Source organism: Engraulis encrasicolus, chromosome 20 (genome assembly GCF_034702125.1).
Source record: "Engraulis encrasicolus isolate BLACKSEA-1 chromosome 20, IST_EnEncr_1.0, whole genome shotgun sequence".
Classification (NCBI taxonomy): domain Eukaryota; kingdom Metazoa; phylum Chordata; class Actinopteri; order Clupeiformes; family Engraulidae; genus Engraulis; species Engraulis encrasicolus.
This window is the reverse complement of record NC_085876.1, coordinates 42098486-42121997: the sequence shown is the minus strand read 5'-3', so window position 1 is coordinate 42121997 and position 23512 is coordinate 42098486. Positions and strand designations below refer to the sequence as shown.

General features: G+C 43.9%; 1 protein-coding gene across 1 annotated transcript in view; it reads right to left on the bottom strand.

Annotated features, from left to right (window-relative positions):
- Nucleotides 1-23173, bottom strand: part of galnt12 (UDP-N-acetyl-alpha-D-galactosamine:polypeptide N-acetylgalactosaminyltransferase 12) — a 52554-nt gene extending 29381 nt beyond the window's left edge. Inside the window, exons 1-5 of the mRNA XM_063185966.1 lie at nucleotides 21992-23173; nucleotides 20866-21035; nucleotides 12703-12892; nucleotides 2769-2954; nucleotides 1850-1967 (exon numbers count right to left, since the gene is read on the bottom strand). Of these exons, the coding sequence (XP_063042036.1) occupies nucleotides 1850-1967; nucleotides 2769-2954; nucleotides 12703-12892; nucleotides 20866-21035; nucleotides 21992-22356 (1029 nt within the window). The 5' untranslated portion in view covers nucleotides 22357-23173. The remainder of the gene's footprint in view (nucleotides 1-1849; nucleotides 1968-2768; nucleotides 2955-12702; nucleotides 12893-20865; nucleotides 21036-21991) is intronic.
- Nucleotides 23174-23512: the final 339 nt, after the last annotated feature.

Here is a 23512-nt window from a genome sequence, read left to right as displayed (position 1 = left end):
CAGCCTAGGGGCCCTCACCTGCCAGGGGCCCCCACAGGCTAGATATGGCTGCAGCCTAGGGCCCTCACCTGCCAGGGGCCCCCACAGGCTAGATATGGCTGCAGCCTAGGGCCCCCACCTGCCAGGGCCCCCCATCACAGGCTAGATATGGCTGCAGCCTTGGGACCCTCACCTGCCAGGGGGGGCCCACAGGCTAGATATAGTTGCAGCCTATGGGCCCCCACCTGCCAAGGCCACCCATAGGCTAGATATGGCTGCAGCCTAGAGGCCCCCACCTGCCAGGGGCCCCCATAGGCTAGACATGGCTGCAGCTTAGGGCCCCCACCTGCCAGGGGCCCCCACAGGCTAGATATGGCTGCAGCCTAGGGGCCCCCACCTGCCAGGGGCCCCCACAGGCTAGATATGGCTGCAGCCTGGGAGCCCCCACCTGCCAGGGGCCCCCACAGGCTAGATGTGGCTGCAGCCTAGGGGCCCTACCTGCCAGGGGGGCCCACAGGCTAGATGTGGCTGCAGCCTAGGAGCCCCCACCTGCCAGGGGGGCCCACACAGGCTAGATATGGCTGCAGCCTAGGGGCCCTCACCTGCCAGGGGCCCCCACAGGCTAGATATGGCTGCAGCCTAGGGGCCCTCACCTGCCAGGGGGCCCATAAATGTGCCAAAAGTGGAAAAATTGCAGAATTGTGATAGAATGTAATATTGACAAAAACAACGTGTCGTATTGAGTACAGTTGGTAGACAAGTTATCCTTAATTCCTAGGTCATAATTGTGACAGTGTATGTACATTTGTTGCGGAATTTGCCTTCCGAGGGGCGGGGGGGTGGCACAGCAACCTGTAGCCTAGGGGCCCCAGGCCGTCTTAATCCGGCCCTGCCGATGTCCTCCTCTGCCTAATGTTATTAGTCCGCTCATGATGGACACGGCCACTCCAACGGCAATGCCCAGGAAATGAGAAAGAAACCGCTAGCTGTGTGTGGATGAATGGATGGGTATTTGCGTGTGTGTGTGTGTTGAGTGTGTGTGTGTGTGTGTGTGTGTGTGTGTGTGTGTGTGTGTGTGTGTGTGTGTGTGTGTGTGTGTGTGTGTGTGTGCGCACGCATGAGCATATGTGCGTGTGTGTGTGGGTGAGCATGTGGGAAAGAAAGAGTTGAACACATGTCGCCCTTGTGTATCGGAACTGATGGTTGTTTTTCTTTCTTTAACTTAATTAAAGTCGTTCCTCTTCTGACCCGACGTTTGTGCATTGTGAGAACAAATCAGGCAACTTCCTCACCCCATGTGAACCGGACCATATATTTCATGCAGTGCTTACAACAACCCACGTCTGTACACAGACAGACAGCAGCAGAAAAGATTAAGACAGAAGAAATACAGAAAGAATGTCAATGAAATAAGCTAAGAACACAACTGAAAAAAGCAAGAAGCCAAGAAAGAAAGGAAAAAAGAGAGAAAGAAAGACAGAAAGAAAGACAGAAAGAAAGAAAGAAAGAAAGAAAGAAAGAAAGAAAGAAAGAAAGAAAGAAAGAAAGAAAGAAAGAAAGAAAGAAAGGAAGATGTGTATCCATCAATGTAAGCGAGATCATTCATGTGTGGCAATGTCATGAATTATCATTGATGTGGGATTTGTACAATTGTAATACAATGTAAAGTTACAGACACACGCATGTACCTCAGTATCATTGAATGCTACATTTTGCTGCCACCTTACTCATCTTGCTTAGGGCTTCCGCACACCGGCTCCGACAGCACTGCGGAGCACTTTCGCTTCCGACACAATTCCGACCCCCGGCACCCTGGTTGAGAAACACTGAACTAGTCCACAAGGACCGAGGGAACTAGACAAGTACTCACCCTGAAAGAGAACTCCAGGTTCTCTCCTCCCCACACCTCCATGCCAGTGTCGTAGGTGCCCAGGTAGTGGAAGTAGGCCTTGCTGACAGCAAACAGCCCCCCGGCCATAGTGGGAGACCTGCGGAGAGAGCAGTAATAATATCCCACTTACTCACAGACACAATGACACACCAGTGACTGATTCAGAGGAGTAGATGTGTGCACATCCCACCCGATGGGCAAGGTGCAGGACAATGAGAGTAAATCCAAGTGAAAAAGAAATAAAGTCTGTGACACTGTTTATCTACTGTGAATTATTTAATGGAGCGCAACATTTCAACCTTCAAGTCTTCATCAGGCAAAGTCACTTGCCTGATGAAGACTTGAAGGTCGAAACGTTGCGCTCCGCTCCATTAAATAATTCACAGTAGACAAGCAGTGTCACGGACTTTATTTCTTTTACACCAGTGGCTGACACATTACTTTATGCTTGTGTGCGTTGGCACTTGCATTGCACACTTGCATTCAGGACACAGTCACAGCTGGTATTGAATACTATTGAAATGGTGCATTGTGAACTGAATGTTTGGCCTTGTCCGTTTGTGTGTTTGTGTGCGTGCGTGTGTGTGTGTGTGTGTGTGTGTGTGTGTGTGTGTGTGCGTGTGTGTGCGTGTGTATGGGCGTGTGTGTTCAAATATGTTTAATTCTGTTTGCACTTAGATTATGCATGCTGATCTAAATTCTTTGAGAGTTAGACACACCCTATGATAACAACTGCAGAACTGAGTGAATGTGTGTTTGTTCCTGTTTTGTGTGTGTGTGTGTGTGTGTGTGTGTGTGTGTGTGTGTGTGTGTGTGTGTGTGTGTGTGTGTGTGTGTGTGTGTGTGTGTGTGTGTGTGTGTGTGTGTGTGTGTGTGTGCGTGCGTGCGTTCTCCACACCTGATGACATCTGTTGGGGAGCTTCGTCTCTTCTGCTCGTAGTCGGGCACGGGGTGCCAGGTGAACACCAGCCGCCAATCAAAGCCTCCGATCTGGGGCTCGCCGGGGTTGCCTAGATACTGGAACGTGTTCCAGTCGATGACGTCAATCACCGGACACACCACAGCAGTGGGCTCCACCATGATCCTGAGAGAGAGAGAGAGAGAGAGAGAGAGAGAGAGAGAGAGAGAGAGAGAGAGAGAGAGAATTGGTCACTACATTGATGGGTACACATTATGCTAAGGGCGTTAATCAGGCACAGTTACATAAAGTATGTAACATGTAGCTTTATGTACTACCACTGTACCATTATGCTTAGTATACAGTAAGTACATAATAGTGCATACAGTATTTATCCATGTCAATACACTCAAATAGAGAAATTTACCAACTGATGTAAATGATAAATGGACTTCACTCATATATTATGGGTCATGGGTGAGCGGTTAGGGCGTCAGACTTGCATCTCAGAGGTTGCCGGTTCGACTCCCGACCCGCCAGGTTGGTGGGGGGAGCAATCAACCAGTGCTCTCCCCCATCCTCCTCCATGACTGAGGTACCCTGAGCATGGTACCGTCCCACCGCACTGCTCCCAATGGGGCGTCACTGAGGGCTGCCCCCTTGCACGGGTGAGGCATAAATCCAATTTCGTTGTGTGCAGTGTTCACTTGTGTGCTGTGGAGTGCTGTGTCACAATGACAATGGGAGTTGGAGTTTCCCAATGGGCTTTCACTTTTTTTCACTATATTACTTTCCCATACTCTGTGGAATGCCAGGCATTGAATTGTCCACATATGCAGCTGTGAGGGTTGAAATGCAAGATCAATCCAGCACAGCGGTAGCAGTCTGGGGCTCAGTGTCTTACTCAAGGACACTTCTGCATGCCATATGTATTAGTTTGATGTACTTGCCATATGTATAGCGTAGGGCTGGGCGATATGGAAAAAAAAACAATATCACGATATGGATTACGTTATATCATGATAATGATATACATGACGATATAGCACAATTACATACGTTTTCAGTTATTCTCTTTATTTGCTCTTTATTTTTTCATGTCGCAAAACAACCTTTCTTTAAAATTGATCTTTTTAGTGTTACATGAACTTATAGTGTGCATTGTGACAACATGAAATGTAATTAAATGATATTCAATTGTATAAAATTGATAAAATTACTATCACGATATAAACGATATAGGAGAAAGGTCACGATATACACTTTTATATCACGATAACGATATATATCGTCATATTGCCCAGCCCTAATATAGCGTGATATACTGTACTCGCATGGTACCATTGGGTTAGAGCTGCACAGTGTCAGTGGGTCACTGGCACTTTTTGTTGTTGTTGGTAGCAGTAGGGCTGTAACAATATTGTATCGAATTGTATATATCGCGATACAAGGAGGCAGTATCGTGATACACCCTTTCAAAGTTCTGTTACCTTTCAATTCAGAAAACAACCACATGACATGATGTGATGGTGCTTCCAAGCTTCAAATCACTATCATTATGATTTGTAAACTTTTTTTTACATTCTTAGTAACCACTTGTAACCTATTTTACCTCGAAACGATCATCAAAAAGATACATTTTAAAAATCGTGGGGTGTATCGAACCGTAGGTCAAAAATCGTGATACAAATCGAATCGTGAGTTGAGTGTATCGTTACAAGAAACAAGATACAAGATATTTTATTTGTCACGTGTATATATATGAAACATATATATACGAAACATATATATACAATGAAAAGCTTCCCTGCTCTGAGAGTCCCAAAAAAGGTTAAAAAAGAAGGTAAAAAGGCAAAAATAGTAGGAAAATATATGTATTTAAAAAGTTGAAAGCTGCATTTTTTTTTTTTAAATGGCAGGATTGAGTGGCAATGAGTGGATTCCTTCCTATGTTGATGTTTTTGAATTCAACAGTCTGATACATTGAGGGAAGAAGCTGTCCCTGAGTCGGCTAGTGTGTGCACGTAAGCACCTGTATCTCCGGGCAGATGGTAGAAGGGTGAAGTGTGTGTAGCTGGGGTGGTGCGGATCAGCTAGGTAGCAGCAGACATCAGGGTCGCGCAGCCGCAGCTAATGCCACCATTGTATGGCTTTATTTTTTTTACTGGATTATCCAAGAAGCATATTCATTGCTTGTACACTACTTCCCAATTATTAATGAATTTATGGGCATTAGCTGTGGTTCTGCGACTAAAACAACTTCAGCGACCCAAGTACACAGTATGTTATTAATACTGATACATGTAGAGAGACACTAAAGAAGAAAGTGTAAGGTGTAACTAATCGATTATTATGATCATTGATATACCACAGCTAGCTAGCGTACTCCCGTACTCTGTGGACTAACCAACCCAAAGGTCTTTACATTGAATGCCAGTCATCCACATACACATTAACACACCAAATACCATAATGCACATCCTGCACACCAGTAGTGGTATGGAGTTCAGTGTCTCGCTCAAGGACACTTCTGCATAACATTTTGTAAAACACGATGTACCTATATGTACAGTAAAAGTACATAGGCTACATACATATCAGGCTTGTACAAAATTCCGAATGGAAAGAATTTCAATTCAAAGTAATGCCATAATACGAACACTAGGTGGTGGTGTTGTATGTACTTTCAATGGGTGGTGTAGATTAAAATCAAAGAAATTCAAGGTAATGGCACCACCTAGTGTTCGTATTATGGCATTCATTTGAATTGAAATTCTTTCCATTCGGAATTTCGTACAAGCCTGATACATATAACTATATTACAGATACACTAAAACAAAACTACAAAGTGTTACTAGCCCTGGCCTCGACTAAACTACTGCTACACTGCAGACCCAGGTTCTGGACCCGAGGTTGATTTCCTGATCCTCCCCTGTCTCCTTCTCTCATTGCTTTCCTATCCTGTCCTAAAATAATGTCATAAAAAGAGTAAATAAATAAATTAAAAAAAATAATAAATGAATAAAGTGTTACTAACTGATGAATGGTGTTCATTTACATAGCAGATTCCCATACACTGTGCAAAACCCAAAGGACTTTACATCGAATGCCTCACATTTCACTCATTCACACACCAGCTGCCAGGCTAGAATACAAGGTGCAAATCCTGAACAGTAGTAGTGGAACGTGTAGTAGCATGTGGATCAGTGTCTTTCTCAAGGTCACTCCTGAGTACAATAGCATGGAGCTAGTGGTGGTACGTACTAGAGATGCACCGGATCCTGATTTTTAGGATCCTGCCAGATACCGGATCCACTGCTTAAGATCCTGCCGGATCCGGAACCGGATACCGGATACCGGATCCTACGAAAGGGTTGAAACACATAGCCTACTCACACATGTGGGCCCTTTTTATCACGTTGGCTCAAACTATTTTGACTGAAAAGTCTCGGCTACCGGATCCTGGATCCTGGAACCGGATCCGGATCCTGTGAAAAACCCTATTATCCTGCCGGATCCGGAACCGGGTCTTGGATCCGGTGCATCTCTAGAATGTACTAGTAGGTAAATGGATCAGTGCCTTTCTCAAGGTCACTCCTGCATACAGTTGAGCTACCACCCATCAGGGAAAGAAGCCCGTTTACCATAGTAGTGCACCAGTGTACCGCCACAGTCTTCTCATTATCACATTATGCCAGTGATGGACCACCAGTGTGGCCCAGGAACCACTGGTGGTCCGTGAGATAACTCAAATCGCTCACGAGGAGATTTATACCAACAAGCTAGCATAGTCTATGTGTGACATTATTATAAGTTTAAACATACATGTACATACATACTTAAGCGATTGAATTTGCAGCACCAAAAAACTTGAAGCACAAGTGAGCCTGTCAATTCAGACGGGAGGTGAACCCTGAAGGACAAAATTGGGATGAAGTGGTCCACCTCCTCCATCTGAAAAGGTTTGAGACGGTGCATTAAGCCCACGCAAGTGACTCCAGGTCAGCCCAGACAGTGATTCCCTTCTACAAGGACACGCCAATGTGACACAACCAGGGGCGGAGCAGAGGGGGGGGCATAGGAGCCAGGAACCCCCAGCCTCACCACTTGGGGGGGCCCCCTGCCAGTGGCATCTTGTAGGGGCCCCATTCTACGATATTTCGTGGGCCCAACGCCTCTGACATATCTCCCGCCCCCCCTGTCCCAATACCACTGCTCCGCCCCTGGATACAACCAGATTTGGGAGAACAGCTACTGAGCCTCAATTGCTAAAATAACAACATTTAACCTTGACAGACCGAGGGAACTGAGGCTACACAGTACAACCCCTCCGGTTATTACACTGCTCTGTCGGCCACTTAGTAAAATGACTTTCCGTGTCCCTTTACAGAAAGCAATGTTGTGGTGGTCAGACAAGTCTACACTGTGTGTACCGTCATGTCTGATTCATTTTTTTTTTTACTCCTCACTGAGTAGAATTTATTGGGATTATGCACCAGACTGCATTTACTCACAACACATGTGGAGAACTAGCGGTAACCATGACAACAGTGCAAAGTTGAGAACAATGACAATAGCACAAAGCTACGTACACGTATAGCCAAGTTGACATGAAAATAAAAACCGTCAGAGAATGTGCACACGGGTCAAAGACGAGCAAAATGGCATTGTCATTCAGTGTAACGGAGACCTTCTGCTGACTGTAATGGTAAAAAAACATGATTTTTAAATTTCAAGTGAATGGATGACAGCAGAGGCTTTCATGAATTCACTGGGGAAAAAATAAAATAAAAAGAGTCATGTTTTTTACAGTTACAGTCAGCAGAAGTTATCCGTTAAGTTACACTGAATGACAATTTCATTTTGCACGTCTTTGACCCACACATCAATAATGCAGGTAGTGGACCCAAACAGATGAAAACTGCAATTATTGATATCTGCTGCTAGACAGACTGTTACAACAAGACATTGGATGCAGCCAGATATGCCCACTGTGACAGAGTGGACTGATACAGTCGAGGACATTTTTTTTGATGGAAAAGATCACTTTTGCACGTATGTTGCGAATGGGGAGGTTTGGGGAGCTGTGGGCGGAGTGGGAGGGTCTAGGACAGGGGTGTCAAACTCAAATTGACCGAGGGCCAAAATTCAAATCTGGAACGAAGTCGCGGGCCGAACTCAACAATTATTATTTTTTAAATGTACTAAAATAGCGCATGCATGCACTTTATACTCATGTTTAAATTTCAGATACATTCTTTCCCATCATATTTGTTAGTTACATCCTGTGACACAGCAAATTTCATGTTCAAGTCGTGTTAAACTATACATTAATGGTGTATGTGGGACAACTGTAATACACATTTGAAATGGTCTCGCGGGCCAAATGAAATGGCTCCGCGGGCCAAATTTGGCCCCCGGGCCTGAGTTTGACATCCCTGGTCTAGGATGATGTGGGGCGATTGAAGTTGTGAAGTATATTCTTTCTTTTTGTTTGTTTGTTTTTTTCTTTTGTGTTTGTTTTTTGTTAGTTACTCACTGTTCGATAAAAAAGAATAAAAAAAACTGAAAGGAAATGAAGGTCAGCAACACTGATGATAATGAGGGAGGACCAAGCGTTTGAAACGTTGTGCTACTAAACATCTGATAGCCTTGTCTCAGTGCTGCACACTTTTATCACTTATTTTCAAGGAGACATGGAGCAAAGCTGCGCCAGTGGGCCTGTGTTCCTTGAAACCCACCAGCTTCAACCCAGCTCTCTTCTTTTGGTCTTTTTGACTTTATTCATGAGAGTACAGTGCAGATGGTGACAGGAAACAAGTTTGGGGAGAGAGATGGGGAAGGCTCGGCAAAGGACCTGGGCCGGGAATCAAATCCTGGTCGGCCGCATAGCAAACGTGTGCCCTACCCATTGACAGTATATCTACTGTCAATGGCCCTACCATATGAGCCACGGTAGGGCCCAACCCAGCTCTTTTCAAGGTTTTATTGTGCATTCATGTGTTCTCCGAAACTCATATATACGTTTTGGAAACACGTATAATATTTCTAGACATTGCAAGAGAGCTGGTGGCTCAACCCTGCAGGGTGAATACGTTTTGCCAAATTGCCCAACCCTCTGGCAGGCAACCACACCAATGATATAATGGTGATATTTCACCCTGTTCCAAACGAACACTGCCTACTGGAAGGTCCTGGAAAGTGAGTTAATGGCTCACTCGTGCAGGATGGGGATAATAAGATAGTCCCATTGGGAAAGTCCCATTGTCATTGCAACACAACACAACACAACACAACACAGCACACCACAGCACTTAGTAGGGCTGGGTACAATAATTGATTCAATCAATAATCGATTGATATCATTTAAAATTCACATAATCGATTCACAGGGCACAAAATCAATTTTTTGGTTCTTTTTCTTTTTGTTCTTTTTGTTTAATTTAGGTCTATGGAAAATACCCAGTAGGTATTAGTCAATTAGGCCTAGGCCTACTTATTACAAATTAGCAATCTGTTAACACTGTCAAGCCACAGCCCTTTGACATTTTTATATAAAAATAGGCAACAGCAACTTTTGGGGGGAATCCTGGCACCAAGAAGGGAACGGATTGAATCGATTCGGAATGAATTGAATCGAATCAAATTGAATCGTGATTAATTGATTCAAAGCCCTAAGAATCGAAATCGAATCGATACAGGAACATGGCTGCGATACCCAGCCCTAGCACTTAGTGCACACACAGCAGAATGATGCCTCAGTCATACAAAGGGGAAGCCCAACACACTACCATGCCCTAGGCATTTCAGTCATGGAGGAGGATGAGAGAGAGAGCACTGGGAATCATTATGAAGCTTAGCGCAACTCATTCATACAGATTGGAGTCTGGCCTGGGTCATATTCCAACCCTACCCATCTCTCTATCTCCTACTCTCTTCCTGTCATGATCTTCACTGTCCTGTCTTCAATAAAGGCAAATACCTCTAAAAAAAAACAGAATTAAAAACCCTGCTCCAAAATCAGTCAAAAGCAAAAGTGAAAGCAAATGTATTGTGCAAGTACAGTACAACACTAGCACATGATACTACAAAGCTGTTACACCAGCTACTCCATTTTACTACCTAATGTGGTAGATAAACTGTGATGTTACGGAAAAACACTAAAAACCTAACAAGAACACACCACAAACATCCTTCCTTCCTGAGGCCGCTTATGGTAAGACAAGTACACAGGTCTACTGGTAACTCAAATAAGTTACGTGTGTTGCAAGGAAACTGTGAAGACAGCTGAAAGTGGGGGAGGGAGGGGGGGGGGGGGGCTCAGTTGCAAATGAGGGGCATTAGTCTACTTTATTTTTCAATACTAATGGGGTGGGGCGTGTTGGTAGGCTTATTATCAAGTCAAATGGGCGTTGGCAGGCTTATGATGAGGTCAAGGGGGCATTTGTTCAAAGAACGTTGAGCTGGGGGGGACGCTCAGTTGCTTAGCCTGTACTTGGCAGGCTTATTATGAGGTCAGGGGCTGTTGGCAGGCTTATGATGAAGGTCGAGGGGCCATCTAGATTGCTAGATTATAGGGTTCTAGACTGTTCTGCAGGCCCTGCCGTGGCCAAGCGGTAGGGCACTCGCCTGCCAAAGCGGCTGACCCGGGTTCGATTCCTGTCCCGGGTCCTTTGCCGACAACCCCCCCCCCCTCCCGTCTCTCTCCAAATTCGCTTCCTGTCCACCTTTCTGCGTTCCAATATGCGACCTTGTGTCCTCCACTTGTGCTTGTGGCCTCGTACCAGGAAGTAATACGTCATGATGGCATCACTGACAACAGCATTATATTGCAATATCTCGCAAAAGCTCAATTGTTTAGTAATTTTTCATTTTCAAACAGAATGGTAAATGAAGACTAGTCCCCCAAAAAAGTGGTTCGGCAAGGCTGACAGCAGAGAAATGTAATTGTTTTCTCCACAGAGGCGGGGCATCAGCAAAACGTGAGGCCACAAGCTCAAGTGGAGCACGCAAGGTTGCATATTGGAATGCACACACTGTCCTATCAAATAAAGTCGAAAGAAAAGACGTCTCACCAGTGCAGGATGTGTTCCAGCCAGCCATCGCGGCAGGCTTATGATGAGGTCGAGGGGATTGATGAGGGCATCTAGATTGATCGATTATAGCAGTGGTTCTCAACCTTTTTTTAACAAACGCCCCCTGGACCTCATCCTAAGCCTCCCAACACCCCATTGACTTCATCATAATCCTGCCAACGCCCCCCTTTCTATTAAAAATGTAAATGAAGTAATGCCACCAATGACAACTGAGCACCACCCCCCTCTCTACGCTTCTCAACGCCCCCCTAGGGCTCCCCAAAGCCCCCTGGGGGACTGTACCACCCCCGTTTATTATTGTTATTATTATTATTTATTGTTTTTTGTTTCTTTTAGGTTTTGTATTTCATTTTCTAATACTTTTATTTATACTATCTACACTCGCCTCCAAAAGAGTTGTCGCCTATCCATCTGTTTGGAATAACAGCTAATAACCTGACTTTCAATTAATCACTTGGCTTCAGAAGTCACTCATATGAAAGCTACAACCCTCCCAAATGAAAATGTATGTACAAAAATAAATGTCATGCACCAAAGAAAGATTGACCCTTTATTGAACACAAACAGGGCAGATTTTCACAAGACAAAAGTTTTGTCGCCTATCGAACATAATGTGAAAATGAGCAGATAAGTCACTTCAAAACACTTCAAATACGCAGATTGGGTGTCATACTTAATCACTGAATCACTCTCACCTCTCCAGAAAATCGACTTTGGCCTTAGGTGTATGTTTAGGGTCATTGTAATCATGGAAAGCAACACAATGAAAATCAATGGAGTTCAATGAGAGATGGTGACATATTCGCTATTCGTAGAGCAATACATGTTTAACTTCATGATTTAATCAATGATAAAAGCCCTCAAACACCTGCAGCATGCATGCAGCTCCTCATAAGAGCTGTATCTGTACCATGTTTCACTTTATGCACCATTTCTCTTTTTTCATATTCTTCATCTTCAACACCATATAGTTTTGATGCTATCAGTTATAAAATGGTTGATCTTGGGATCTTGACTTCAGAGTATGAGTCCCATTAGCCTTCATTTTTGTCAGAATTAGGCCTGACATACTCTTGACTGGCTTTTTTGAGACAGGACATTGGGAGAGACGTCTTTGGTGTTAAAGGTGAAGAATTTGGAAAAAATACATGGTGCCTAAAGTCAAACATGGGAGGGATACAGCTCTTATGTGGAGCTGCATGCATGCTGCTGGTGTGTGAGGGCTTTTATCATTGATCACATCATGAAGTTAAAAATGTATTGCTCTACGAATAGCAAATATGTCACCACCTCTCATTGAACTCCATTGATTTTCATTGTGTTGCTTTCCATGATTACAATGACCCTAAACATACACCTAAGGCCAAAGGTGATTTTCTGGAGAGGTGTGAGTGAATCAGTGATTAAGTATGACACCCGATCTGCATATTTGAAGTGTTTTGAAGTGACTTATCTGCTCATTTTCACATTATGTTCGATAGGTGACAAAACTTTTGTCTGGTCAAAATCTGCCCTGTCTGTGTTCATTGAAGGGTCAATCTTTCTTTGGTGCATGAAATTTATTTTTGTACATACATTTTCATTCGAGAGGGTTGTAGCTTTCATATGAGTGACTTCTGAAGCCAAGTGATTAATTGAAAGTCAGGTTATTAGCTGTTATTCCAAACAGATGGGTAGGCGACAACTCTTTTGGAGGCGAGTGTATTCATTGACTGATGGAGACTGGGACCGCAAACTGAATTGCACTTCTGATGGGACTAATAAAGTTATCTGAATCTGAATCTGAATCCGTTGAGAAACACTAGATTATAGAGGTTCTAGAGTGTTGTGCGTCTCACCGGTGCAGGATGGGTTCCAGCCAGCCGTCGTGGCACTCGCAGTGGCAGTCCAGGAAGGTCAGCACGTCGCCCGTGGCGATGGCGGCCCCCAGCAGCCGGGCGCGCACCAGGCCCTCACGCTTACGGGCGCGCACCAGACGCACCTTACGCAGACCGGACAGGTACTGCTCCAGACGCTCCTTCAGGTGCTCTAGAGACACACACACACGCACACACACACACACGCACACACACACACACACAAACATTGGTGTGGTGTGATCAAGAAAGCCTCTCTTTATAGCAGCGTCAGCCCCTCGCGCTTACGGGCGCGCACCAGACGCACCTTACGCAGACCAGACAGGTACTGCTCCAGACGCTCCTTCAGGTGCTCTAGAGACACACACACACACACACACACACACACACACACACACACACACACACACACTACATTATATTATTACATTACATTGCATTTGGCAGACGATTTATAACCAAAGCGACTTTCAAAAGAGGAGAACACACACACACACACACACACACACACACACACACACACACACACACACACACATACACACACAAACATTGGTGTGGTGTGAACAAGAAAGCCTCTCTTTATAGCAGCGTCAGCGGTACAATGCGGGCGAATAACACCCACAAGATATTTATCTGTTTTTTATCAGCTAGCGAGCCTAGGGTCAACAATACTGCACACCTTTGACAAGCACACCACACGACACGCGCGCGCACGCGCACACACAGACACAGACACACACACACACACACACACACACACACACACACACACACACACACACACACACACACACACGGTATGTTCTTCACATCTAGCCTGGTATGACCCGCCCATAGTAATTCTCTTCATTTGTATTCATGGTCTGGAGGTTGGTTCTTTGACCTGACGTGACGCGATTGTAGCGGCTGGAGGAGGATCGCAATCAGTTCTGGTTTGAAACGATTGGACAGCTCTCACCCAATCATTTTGCTTATTGGTCGACCGCCTGGAGGATGACTAAACCCCTCCCACAGAACCATCGACAGCAGGCCCGGATTAAGATGGCCTGGGGCCCCTAGGCTACAGGTTGCTGGGGGGCCCCCAGTAGGGCAAATTTACATAGACAGAGTCACGATTACGAGCTAGGAATCAAAGATAACATGTAACTCAACTGTACTCAACATGACAGATTATTTTTTTTGCCATTATGCATCTTGTCACAATTCTGCCATTTTTCACTTTTGAGCAATCAGGGACCCCCTGGAAGGTGGGGCCCCTAGGCTGCAGCCATATCCAGTATGTGCATTAATCCGGCCCTGATCGCCAGACCATGAAGAGAAGTATATTATGGGCAGGTCACCAGGCTCTCATATCAACACACACAGATACTGTGCCAGCACATACACACACACAACAACAATCAGCCACAAGAACAAAACTGCACACAACTTCACACACACACACAGACAATCAGAAACCCACTTTATGATGACTTTGTTTTTGACGAACAGTAATTGCTGCACAGCACTGGGATACATGCAAAGCATCTTGCCTGTGATAGCATAAAACCAAATGTGCATTCATGCACGCGCACGGCACAGGCAGCTTCAAACCACACGGGCAAAATTGCACACTCTGATGATTCACTGGCCAAATTCCTCGACTACAACCCACTGTGCTTGTCGTCCCTTCATAGCTTCTCTACCGCCGTCACTACCGCCTTTCCACCACTGGGTGGTGCTAGCTGGCCCTGTAGCTCAGTTTACAAGTTCATCATTCTCCCATCTACCATCTCCGGTACTCTGATTCAGACTCACTCACAGTGGGGGAGTGGCTGGTGAAAGAAACCACGGCCAACTTTTTGTCTGCCTTGCCTGATAACCTCAACTCCATCTGTCTGGACCTTGTAGGCGTCTGCCACGCCGGTTAAGTGTGCTCCACCCAAGGATAGCAAGACACGGCCCTATTCGCCCAGTCTATTTCATCCTGTGAAAGCAGTGGCTGACCCACGACGACTCTTTTGTCTATCTGACCTAGGGCTGGGCAAAATGACGATAAATATCGTTATCGTGATATAAAAGTGTCTATCGTGACTTTTCTCCTATATCGTTTATATCGTGATAGTAATTTTATCAGTTGTATACAATTGAATATCATTTAATTACATTTCATGTTGTCACAATACACACTAAGTTCATGTAACTGTAAAAATAACAATAAAAAGATCCATTTTAAAGAAAGGTTGTTTTGCGACATGAAAAAATAAAGAGCAAATAAAGAGAATAACTGAAAACGTATGTAATTGTGCTATATCGTGATATATATCGTTATCGTGATATAAAGTAATCCATATCGTGATATAGTTTTTTTCCATATCGCCCAGCCCTAATCTGACCTCGCCGGGCTACAAACAAAGTGCTGGCTACTGGTGGCGTGGGCTGAGGTGAAAGGGCTATCTATGTCAGTGGGTCATTTCTCTGGAATGCACAAACATTTTCGAGAATGTCACCCCTGCCCTGACCTATAGCCTACCAGTGTTTTTGCAGAGAGCATTCTGTGGCACAGCACCACAGAATGACAATCAAGCACCGCAAATTGACCAACAGCTATATACACATACAGTACTGTACAGGTCAATGGGAGTATATACACAAAACATTTGCACTGGCCTAACTTTTTGTGCCTGTAATCAGGCCTGGGCAAAGGGGTATGTTGCCAACGGGCCCAGGGAGATAGGAGGCACAGAGTTTGGTCCCCATTACATTGTATGTATTGGGTAGGGGGGCCATTCAGAAGACTTTGTCCCGGGCCTAGCAAAATCTGTCAGCGGCCCTGTCTGTACTAGTACCACACAATGTTAGTAGGTCTAAGGGGAAACCATGTACAATGTAGTCACACCTCATTCTTTATCCTCACCTGTCAAGTTAGTGGGCATTCTCTGTGCAGTGCTGATAAGACATGGAAAACACTTCAGTTGTATTTTTTAGTTTTTGTTTGCTTTGTTACAGAGGTTTTCAACCAGTAGTCTGTGTGCCACTAGTGGTACATGGCAGGATTGGTGGTGGTCTCTGACTTGCACACTTTCCAAATTCTGTAGCCCAAAAAATGTCAAAAGTGTTAATCACGCTTTTCACAAATCCAGTTTGAAAGACTTAACCCCATAATGCATGCTGTACATCCTATGGCACGTCGCTGTAATAGTCATTGAAAAGTTAACTACAATAGTACTATACTGCTATGACATCAAACAGGGCCTTTAGTAGTGTACTATGACTTGGTCATTGCCATTCTGGTACCAGCAAATTTATAACACCGTGTCTTAACGAGTTAATATCAAAATATTAAAAAATAGTCATGAGTGCTTTAAGTACAGTGTCTGACAGACAGAGTCATACTGGAGGGACATGGCCATTTGAAGGTCTGTATCTGTCTTCAGAGTGTAGTGGAAAGTGCGCACATCCAGCAAAAAAGCATCAGCAGGTGCCAAATCAAAAAACTGTCACATGTAGGAGCGGGAAAGGATCTGCACACTGCTTGCAAAAGACTTAATTTATTGGGAGCAACGTTTCGATCATAGATCTTCTTCAGGCATCTGCATCTCTTAAAGACTTAATTTAAGAAGATCTATGATCGAACCGTTGCTCCCAATAAATTAAGTCTTTTGCAAGCAGTGTGCAGATCCTTTCCCGCTCCTACCTGTATCTGTCTTCAACCTAGAGCTAGAGGAGTCCAAATCTGCTTGTAAATTAAACAATTCCTGGGCGCTGAAAAGTGGGCGTGGCACCCAAACTTTGGAGGGCCTCATCTCCAAAACCGTTAGAGGTAGGATGCTAAATCTTGGTAATCTTTCAGTTGGCATCAAAAGGAACCTGTCTGTGCAATATCAGGCTAATCGAAGAGGGTCACCTGAGGAGATTCTGGGCAATCGTGTGAACTGACATGGAATGACCCTTGTAGAAATCTCCTCGCGGACCTTCAAGTATATCAATGAAGTCAATGAAGCCAATTGGAGCCAATTTGGATTGGAGCCAATTCTTCTTGGATTGGGGAAATTATTTCTCTGCATTTATCCCATTTGGACTAGTGAATCATATGGAAGTACACACACTAGTCCGTAGCAGTGGGCTGCCTGCTGAGCCGCGCCCGGGGAGCAGTGTGGGGTTAGGTGCCTTGCTCAAGGGCACTACAGCCGTGGTTCGGTCGGGCATTGAACTGGGAACCCTTGGGTTGCCAACCCAGTGCTCTAACCACTGAGCCACGACTGCCCCAACAAGTGGTACACTGACCACACTTTGAGAACCATTGGTCTTGGCCATTTCCACCAAAGCTGCTCCCTTCTCTAAGCACACTGTTCATTCACATCAACCACCATTAGTTTTCCCCTTTTCCTCCGCGTTTAAAGTCTTTATACAATAAGTAATGTTTTCAATAAGAGGGAATGAATACTCACATAATCATCCACACATACTGTAAAATGCAAAAGTGAACTTCGTTGTGAATTCAACTATGTGACTATGTGACACTAGAAATGTAGAGGGATCGCGTTTCACCAAAATACAACGTGTAATTTAGAGAAATCAAACACACCCACGTAAACCACATACAACCACACAGGCAGAACCACAGTCAGCCATGAAATGTACCCAGTCATCTAATACAATAAATACAGTGTCCCAAAAAAAACGTATACACCCTTTAGATCTAAGTAAAGTAGGCATTCATTAAAATGCATGCCATTTTCAATGTGTAAAAGAATTTACAGGAATCGTTGTAGCCCCGTAATGCACGCCGTACCTCTTGTGGCATGCTGTAACAGGCATTGAAAGTTAACTACTAGTAAGCTTACAACTATGTACTACTACTACTACTACTACTACTACTACTACTACTACTACTACTACTACTACTACTACTATGACAGTGCACAAGGCCTTTAGTAATATATCACGACTTGGTCATTGCCATTCTGGTAACAGCTAATTTATAATGCCGTGTCTTAATGTTTTGTCACCACTAACTGATGACTGAAGTCTATGCTATGAGGCCTGAAACATGCCCTGAAAGTGAATGCACAAAACAAAAGCTCCCAGAGAATTGCAGTCTGAGATTCGCCTTGTCAGCCGTGCCTGGAGCGGAATGGATGTCAGTTTGTACCATCTACAAATGTTTGTACTTGCCAATGTCAGTCTAAAGTGTGTTTTTTGAGGCCCTGTAGACAAACAGGCAGACAGTGTAGATGTTTCCAACAAGCAGAACACAAAAAAAGAAGTAGAGGGCTAGAGGACTGCGGCGTTCAAGTGGTAAAACTGATGGTGGTTTGAAGGTGTTCTTTGGCCAAGACGTAGAAAATATCCAAAAAAGGCAGGACGTCAAGGCACTCTTCTTAGATAAAACCGCTTTATTGTAAAGGCTAGTTCATGTTTGAACTTAAATAATTAATAATACTGCCACTGCCAAACTGCCAAATCAGAACACTTAGCCAAGTAAGATGAGATGAGCCTTTATTGTCTCTTCAAGAGAGAAATTTGTCTTGGGCACTGAGAGTAGGAATAGTCTTATGGTGCTTCCTTACTGTAGTCCTACCAGACAAATAACGTACAACCCGTCACATAACGGTGATGTGCTCTGGGTCATGATGAGGAGAATTAAGTCAAACTTAGTTTTTTTAAACTTTGACGATTATGGTGGAGAGAGGATACTTTAGAATAGATATGACACCCACGTCTGAGCAATACGAGCGTTAGTACAAAGTTAGTGCATAACTTCATAATGTGCAAATAATCTCTACACTGAGATCAACATACAGTAGGTGGAGAAGCTCTGTATGCTGAAAGGTGGAGACACCCTATTTCACATCACTTGACAAGCTGGCGGACAATGCATGGTGGACCTTAGTGTAAATAGGATGACACAAATGTTTGTTGACATGGCAAACTTTCAAGAGTGTACCGTCACATCGGTGTGACGGGAATGTTCGGACCGTGAAAGTTGTAAAGAATTCTGGGTGTCATTCAATACAATTTGGAATGATAGAATCTTGCATTGTTAATAGAACACATTTTAGAATGTTCAAAAACCCACACTCTTAAAGGTTAACCTTCCACTTAAACCTATGCAGGGCTAGACTGGTACTGGTACTATGGCATACAGGGCACTTTCCCAGTGGGCCAATAGTCTCCAGGGGCCTGTAATTCAATATAGTCAGTGGACAAAATTGGCTTATTCTGTATGTGTCAGACAAAAGTTGTGGTGTTCCAACAGACAGGAATATTATTATTATGATTGGTGATGTTGTATAGGGTGAGTTCAGGTAAATTTGACCACTTTTTTCCATGTAAGTTAATGGGGAAGAAAAGTGGCCCAATTTACCTCAATTCATCCTACTTTTATTTTGGTACACCACAAAAGTGTCCAGGTGTTTTTGTTGTCCCAGTCCAGCCCAAGATGCCTGACTAAGATCTATGATCGAAAAGTTGCTCCTAATAAATTAAGTCTTTTGCAAGCAGTGTGCAGAGCCTTTCCCGCTCCTACATGTGACAGTTTTTTGATTTGGCACCTGCTGATGCTTTTTTGCTGGATGTGCGCACTTTCCTCTACACCCAGTCCAGCCCTGAACCTGTGGGGGTCATGCAGTGGCACACAGGAGTAGTCAGGGAGGGGAAAATAAAAATAAAAATAGTAAAGATAAAGAATGTGAAAAAGTAATATGTAAAAAATGTAAAAAGGTAATTGTGCTAAAAGACATTCTGTGAGTTGGGATAGACCATGTGCAGAAAACAAACTCTGTCAGTTAAGGTAGACAGTCTTAACATGACCAGTGTTGACAGATACATCTATGATATAGTATAGTATGTAGAAGTAGGCAGTGTACAGAGTAAGGTAAGCGTACCCATTAAGCCCATGTACCCTTTAAGCCCACTTTCAACTTTGAGGTCAATTTAAAGAAAGGGAAAAGGTGAATTTTGTTGTTCATCACCCTATCCAATTAAAGGGTTTAGCAACTGACAAAATGTTTTTTATTGCAAACAAATCACATTTTTTATCGTCGAGCCCCGTCCAAGTAAATCCTGTCTCAGGACTACTGACAAGAAGTTGCCTCAAAACTTTGCTGTTTTGGGACATGTCAGAAATCATAGAATTTCAGCTAGTTTAAGTCAAATGTTTTGAAAATACTTTCATATTTAGTGAACTAAGAGGTAAATGTAATGATTTTTATATATATACATGCAGTGTTTTACTAAATTATAGCATTTCCCTTCAAATGGAAAGATGTGTTTTATGAGCGAGCAAACGCCGATATTCTCTTGATACAACCACACACCATCTTTATCTTACTCTGCCGTAAGACTTGTGGTGGTGTGTGGAGGTGTGAATTCTAAGCATATTCCAGTTTGTTTGGCATTGATCTTGAAAGAAATGCATCATAAAATGTTTTGTGGAGCTGATTATTTCCATAAAATAGCTTTTTGTATAGGCGGGCTTAATGGGTACTAGGTGGGCTTAAATGGTACAGCCCATTGAAATGCATGCAAGCTGGCATGCATGCTAACCAAAAATGTCTTTGAGGGACATAAAAAGTGCTGTACAATCTCAAGTTGTTGGTTAAAAAGGCGTAATGTAATGAACTAACAATAATCAATAAGAAAAAATAAATTTCTCTGTTTGGATGAAGAATTTTATGAAGTATATGAAGTAAGAGATGCCGTAATATTTAATTAGGTTTTATGCATTATTTTTTGAGCAAATCTTACATTTTTGGTCTGAAACCATTTATGCCATGTAGGCTACACTGTTTAAACTCAATTCACACACCTCACCAGGTATTTTGATAGAGAAATAACTATATGAGCTTATTTGGAACACAAGTGGGCTTAAATGGTACCAATGGTACCATTTAAGCCCATTCAGACTTTTCACTTTTCTCGTAAAAAATCTTCATATTGTACTTTGAAATATCCATCAACTCAGTGACAAACATTGAGAAGAGAGGTAAATCTTACTATTTAACAAATTATTTCACAAAAAAATTATGTGAAGATGATTGAAAAATAAAGAAATTTAGATTTTGGTGGGCTTAATGGGTACGCTTACCTTATGATAGGGGTGAAAGTGTCTCACAATGTCACAGTAAAGTACAGGTCATCATGCAGTGGCATACGTACCTCTGTCACTATAGTCGTCCACGAGGATGATCTCTCGCAGCAGCACGTCCGGAGAGGTCTCCAGCACGCTGTGCACCGTGCGCAGCAGAGTCGACCACGCCTCGTTGTAGAACGCAATCACCACCGACGTGGAGGGCAAGGAATGGTAGTCGTATTTCAGGTCTTTGCAGCTGGCAGGGAGAGATGGAGGGAGATAGAGAGAGAGAGAGAGTGAGTGAGTGAGTGAGTGAGTGAGTGAGTGAGTGAGTGAGTGAGTGAGTGAGTGAGTGAGTGAGTGAGAGAGAGAGAGAGGGGGGGAGATAGAGAGTGAGTGAGTGAGTGAGTGAGTGAGTGAGTGCGTGCGTGAGAGAGAGAGAGAGAGAGAGAGAGAGGGAGGAGAGAGAGAGAGAGAGTGAGTGAGTGAGTGAGTGAGTGAGTGAGTGAGTGAGTGAGTGAGTGAGTGAGTGAGTGAGTGAGTGAGTGAGTGAGTGAGAGAGTGAGAGAGAGAGAGAATGGATACAAGGAGACAGACAGTGAGGCATGATTGATGACTGACAAGGGATGTAATAGTGATACTCCTAAGTCTGCATGTATCAGACACGGTGTGTGTGTGTGTGTGTGTGTGTGTGTGTGTGTGTGTGTGTGTGTGTGTGTGTGTGTTTGTGTCTGTGTGTGTTGAAAACAGTCTTGGCTGAGCACTGCTGTTTTGATACAGACGACAGGCCCCATGAGATTGTCTTGCATGCATCCTCAAAGATAAAACTTGCATTGCCACTCTGATGACAATGATGTAGCCTACCCTACCACACTGTCACATTGTTTTGACACAGTGCCCTTTGGGGGAAAAAAACCTCTGACATCTTCTCTGTCATTTGCTCTATCTTATCACATTACATATGGACCAGTGTACAAACAAAGCCAATGTAAATGCAACATTTCAAGATGGCAACAGGTGGGGGACACATTCACTCCATGGTAACAGAGCTGTTGTTAATGCACTGTAAAGCCACAACTTGTGTAATAAATCATGCAAAAACTTTCTGACACATTTACTGCCGCCAAGGCTGTAGTTTTTATTAGGCCTACGTACTTTCAATTTCTTAGGTAAAAGGAAGTTGAGGATCTACTGTGACTTTCGAAGACTTACCGTGGATTCCATCTCTCTGGCAATCTTCGATGGAGGGATATTTTGTCGCTGACGTAGGTATTAATTTGGTGTTTACTGATGCTCTCCTCTTCTTTCTTCTTCTCCTCTCCTGTCAAATCCAACTTTACTGCGCGACCAAGCTCTCCCAAAGCGCTCATATCCAACGGCGGCTTTTCGTAAACTGGTCTCTTCAACTTTTCGTTTTCAACATCTCCCCCTTCTTGCCCACTGTTCGAAACCATACGTCGACTTGCCACCCCGACATCGTTTCCGTTCAGTTTTTGAAACACAAAGTATCCGACAACAGAGGCAAAAAAGATGCAAAGAAACAACTTCGACCGATTTCGTCTCCCCAAAAGTGCCATGGTGACGTCCCAACAAAAACTCAAAATCTGTTAATGAAAGGTGTAGCTCCTTGATTGTCGACACGTTTGCATTGCACGTTAGGTTACAAGTAGGCTAAACGGAACCAGAGCCAACCATGTTGATTAATGTCGGTCCCCTTTAAGTCATATTGAAAACTTGTGGGACACATTATTGAGAAAAGTTACAGTGACAAGATTCACTGGAAACATTTCCTGGTGGAAAGTAACCAGTCGTGCAAAAAGTTGACACAAATTAACACTTAATTATAATCATTTTCCGGAGAAGTTCTTGCAGACGCAGTTGAACTAAGAGGTAAACCAATAGATGGACATGATTTCTGCAGTTAATGTAGCTAAGGTAGCTAACTTAACTAACAACAGTTCCCCTCAGAGAGAAATAAAAAAATCCAGGTCAGAATCGCCTCCCTCACCAAGACGCTTCGGGGTTACACGGTGACAGTGCTAATCCTAATCCAGTTAGCGCGAGCCGAGCCGAGCCCAGTGTTCCACCGCCTCAGCCTTCCCTTCGTCACAGCGCTACAACATGTCAAGTCAGTCAAAATGTCCTGTATCTCACATTCGGCGCCCTCAGTCAAGTATTAGTCATATGTCTGTGTTCACTGCTCAGGAGATCCAGGAAGTTGATTCAGGGGGAGGGGGCATGGCACAAGCGCTGCGCAAACTATTTACAAGAGCTTGTAAGAACTTGGGAAAAAGTTGTCGAGCATGCCCGCATATGATAGACAAAGATGAACCTCTCAGTTTGATACACCTTGTTTTACACTTCCAACGATTTTCACAACCATCTCCTTTAGTAGGCTAAACTACCATTGAATTCCCAAGTTATCAGGTCTCTCTCTCTCTCTCTCTCTCTCTCTCTCTCTCTCTCTCTCTCCAAGGCCAAGGCTGTTTTACAGTCTGCGCTTCCGGGGGTTGCCACAAGTGTAATGAGTGGGTAGAGCTGTGGCTCCAGTTTAATAGCTTCCAACTTCCATTTCAATTAAATCATTCATGATAAAGCCAGCATTACCAATACTGTAGTGCTTAATAAGAAGCACAGTCTGAGTAGCCTATAGTGTCCAAAATTCTCAGCAATAATGAAAAGCATTTAATAACAATGCCCCCTGAAATTATCAAGTACTATGCTTTGTAGTTT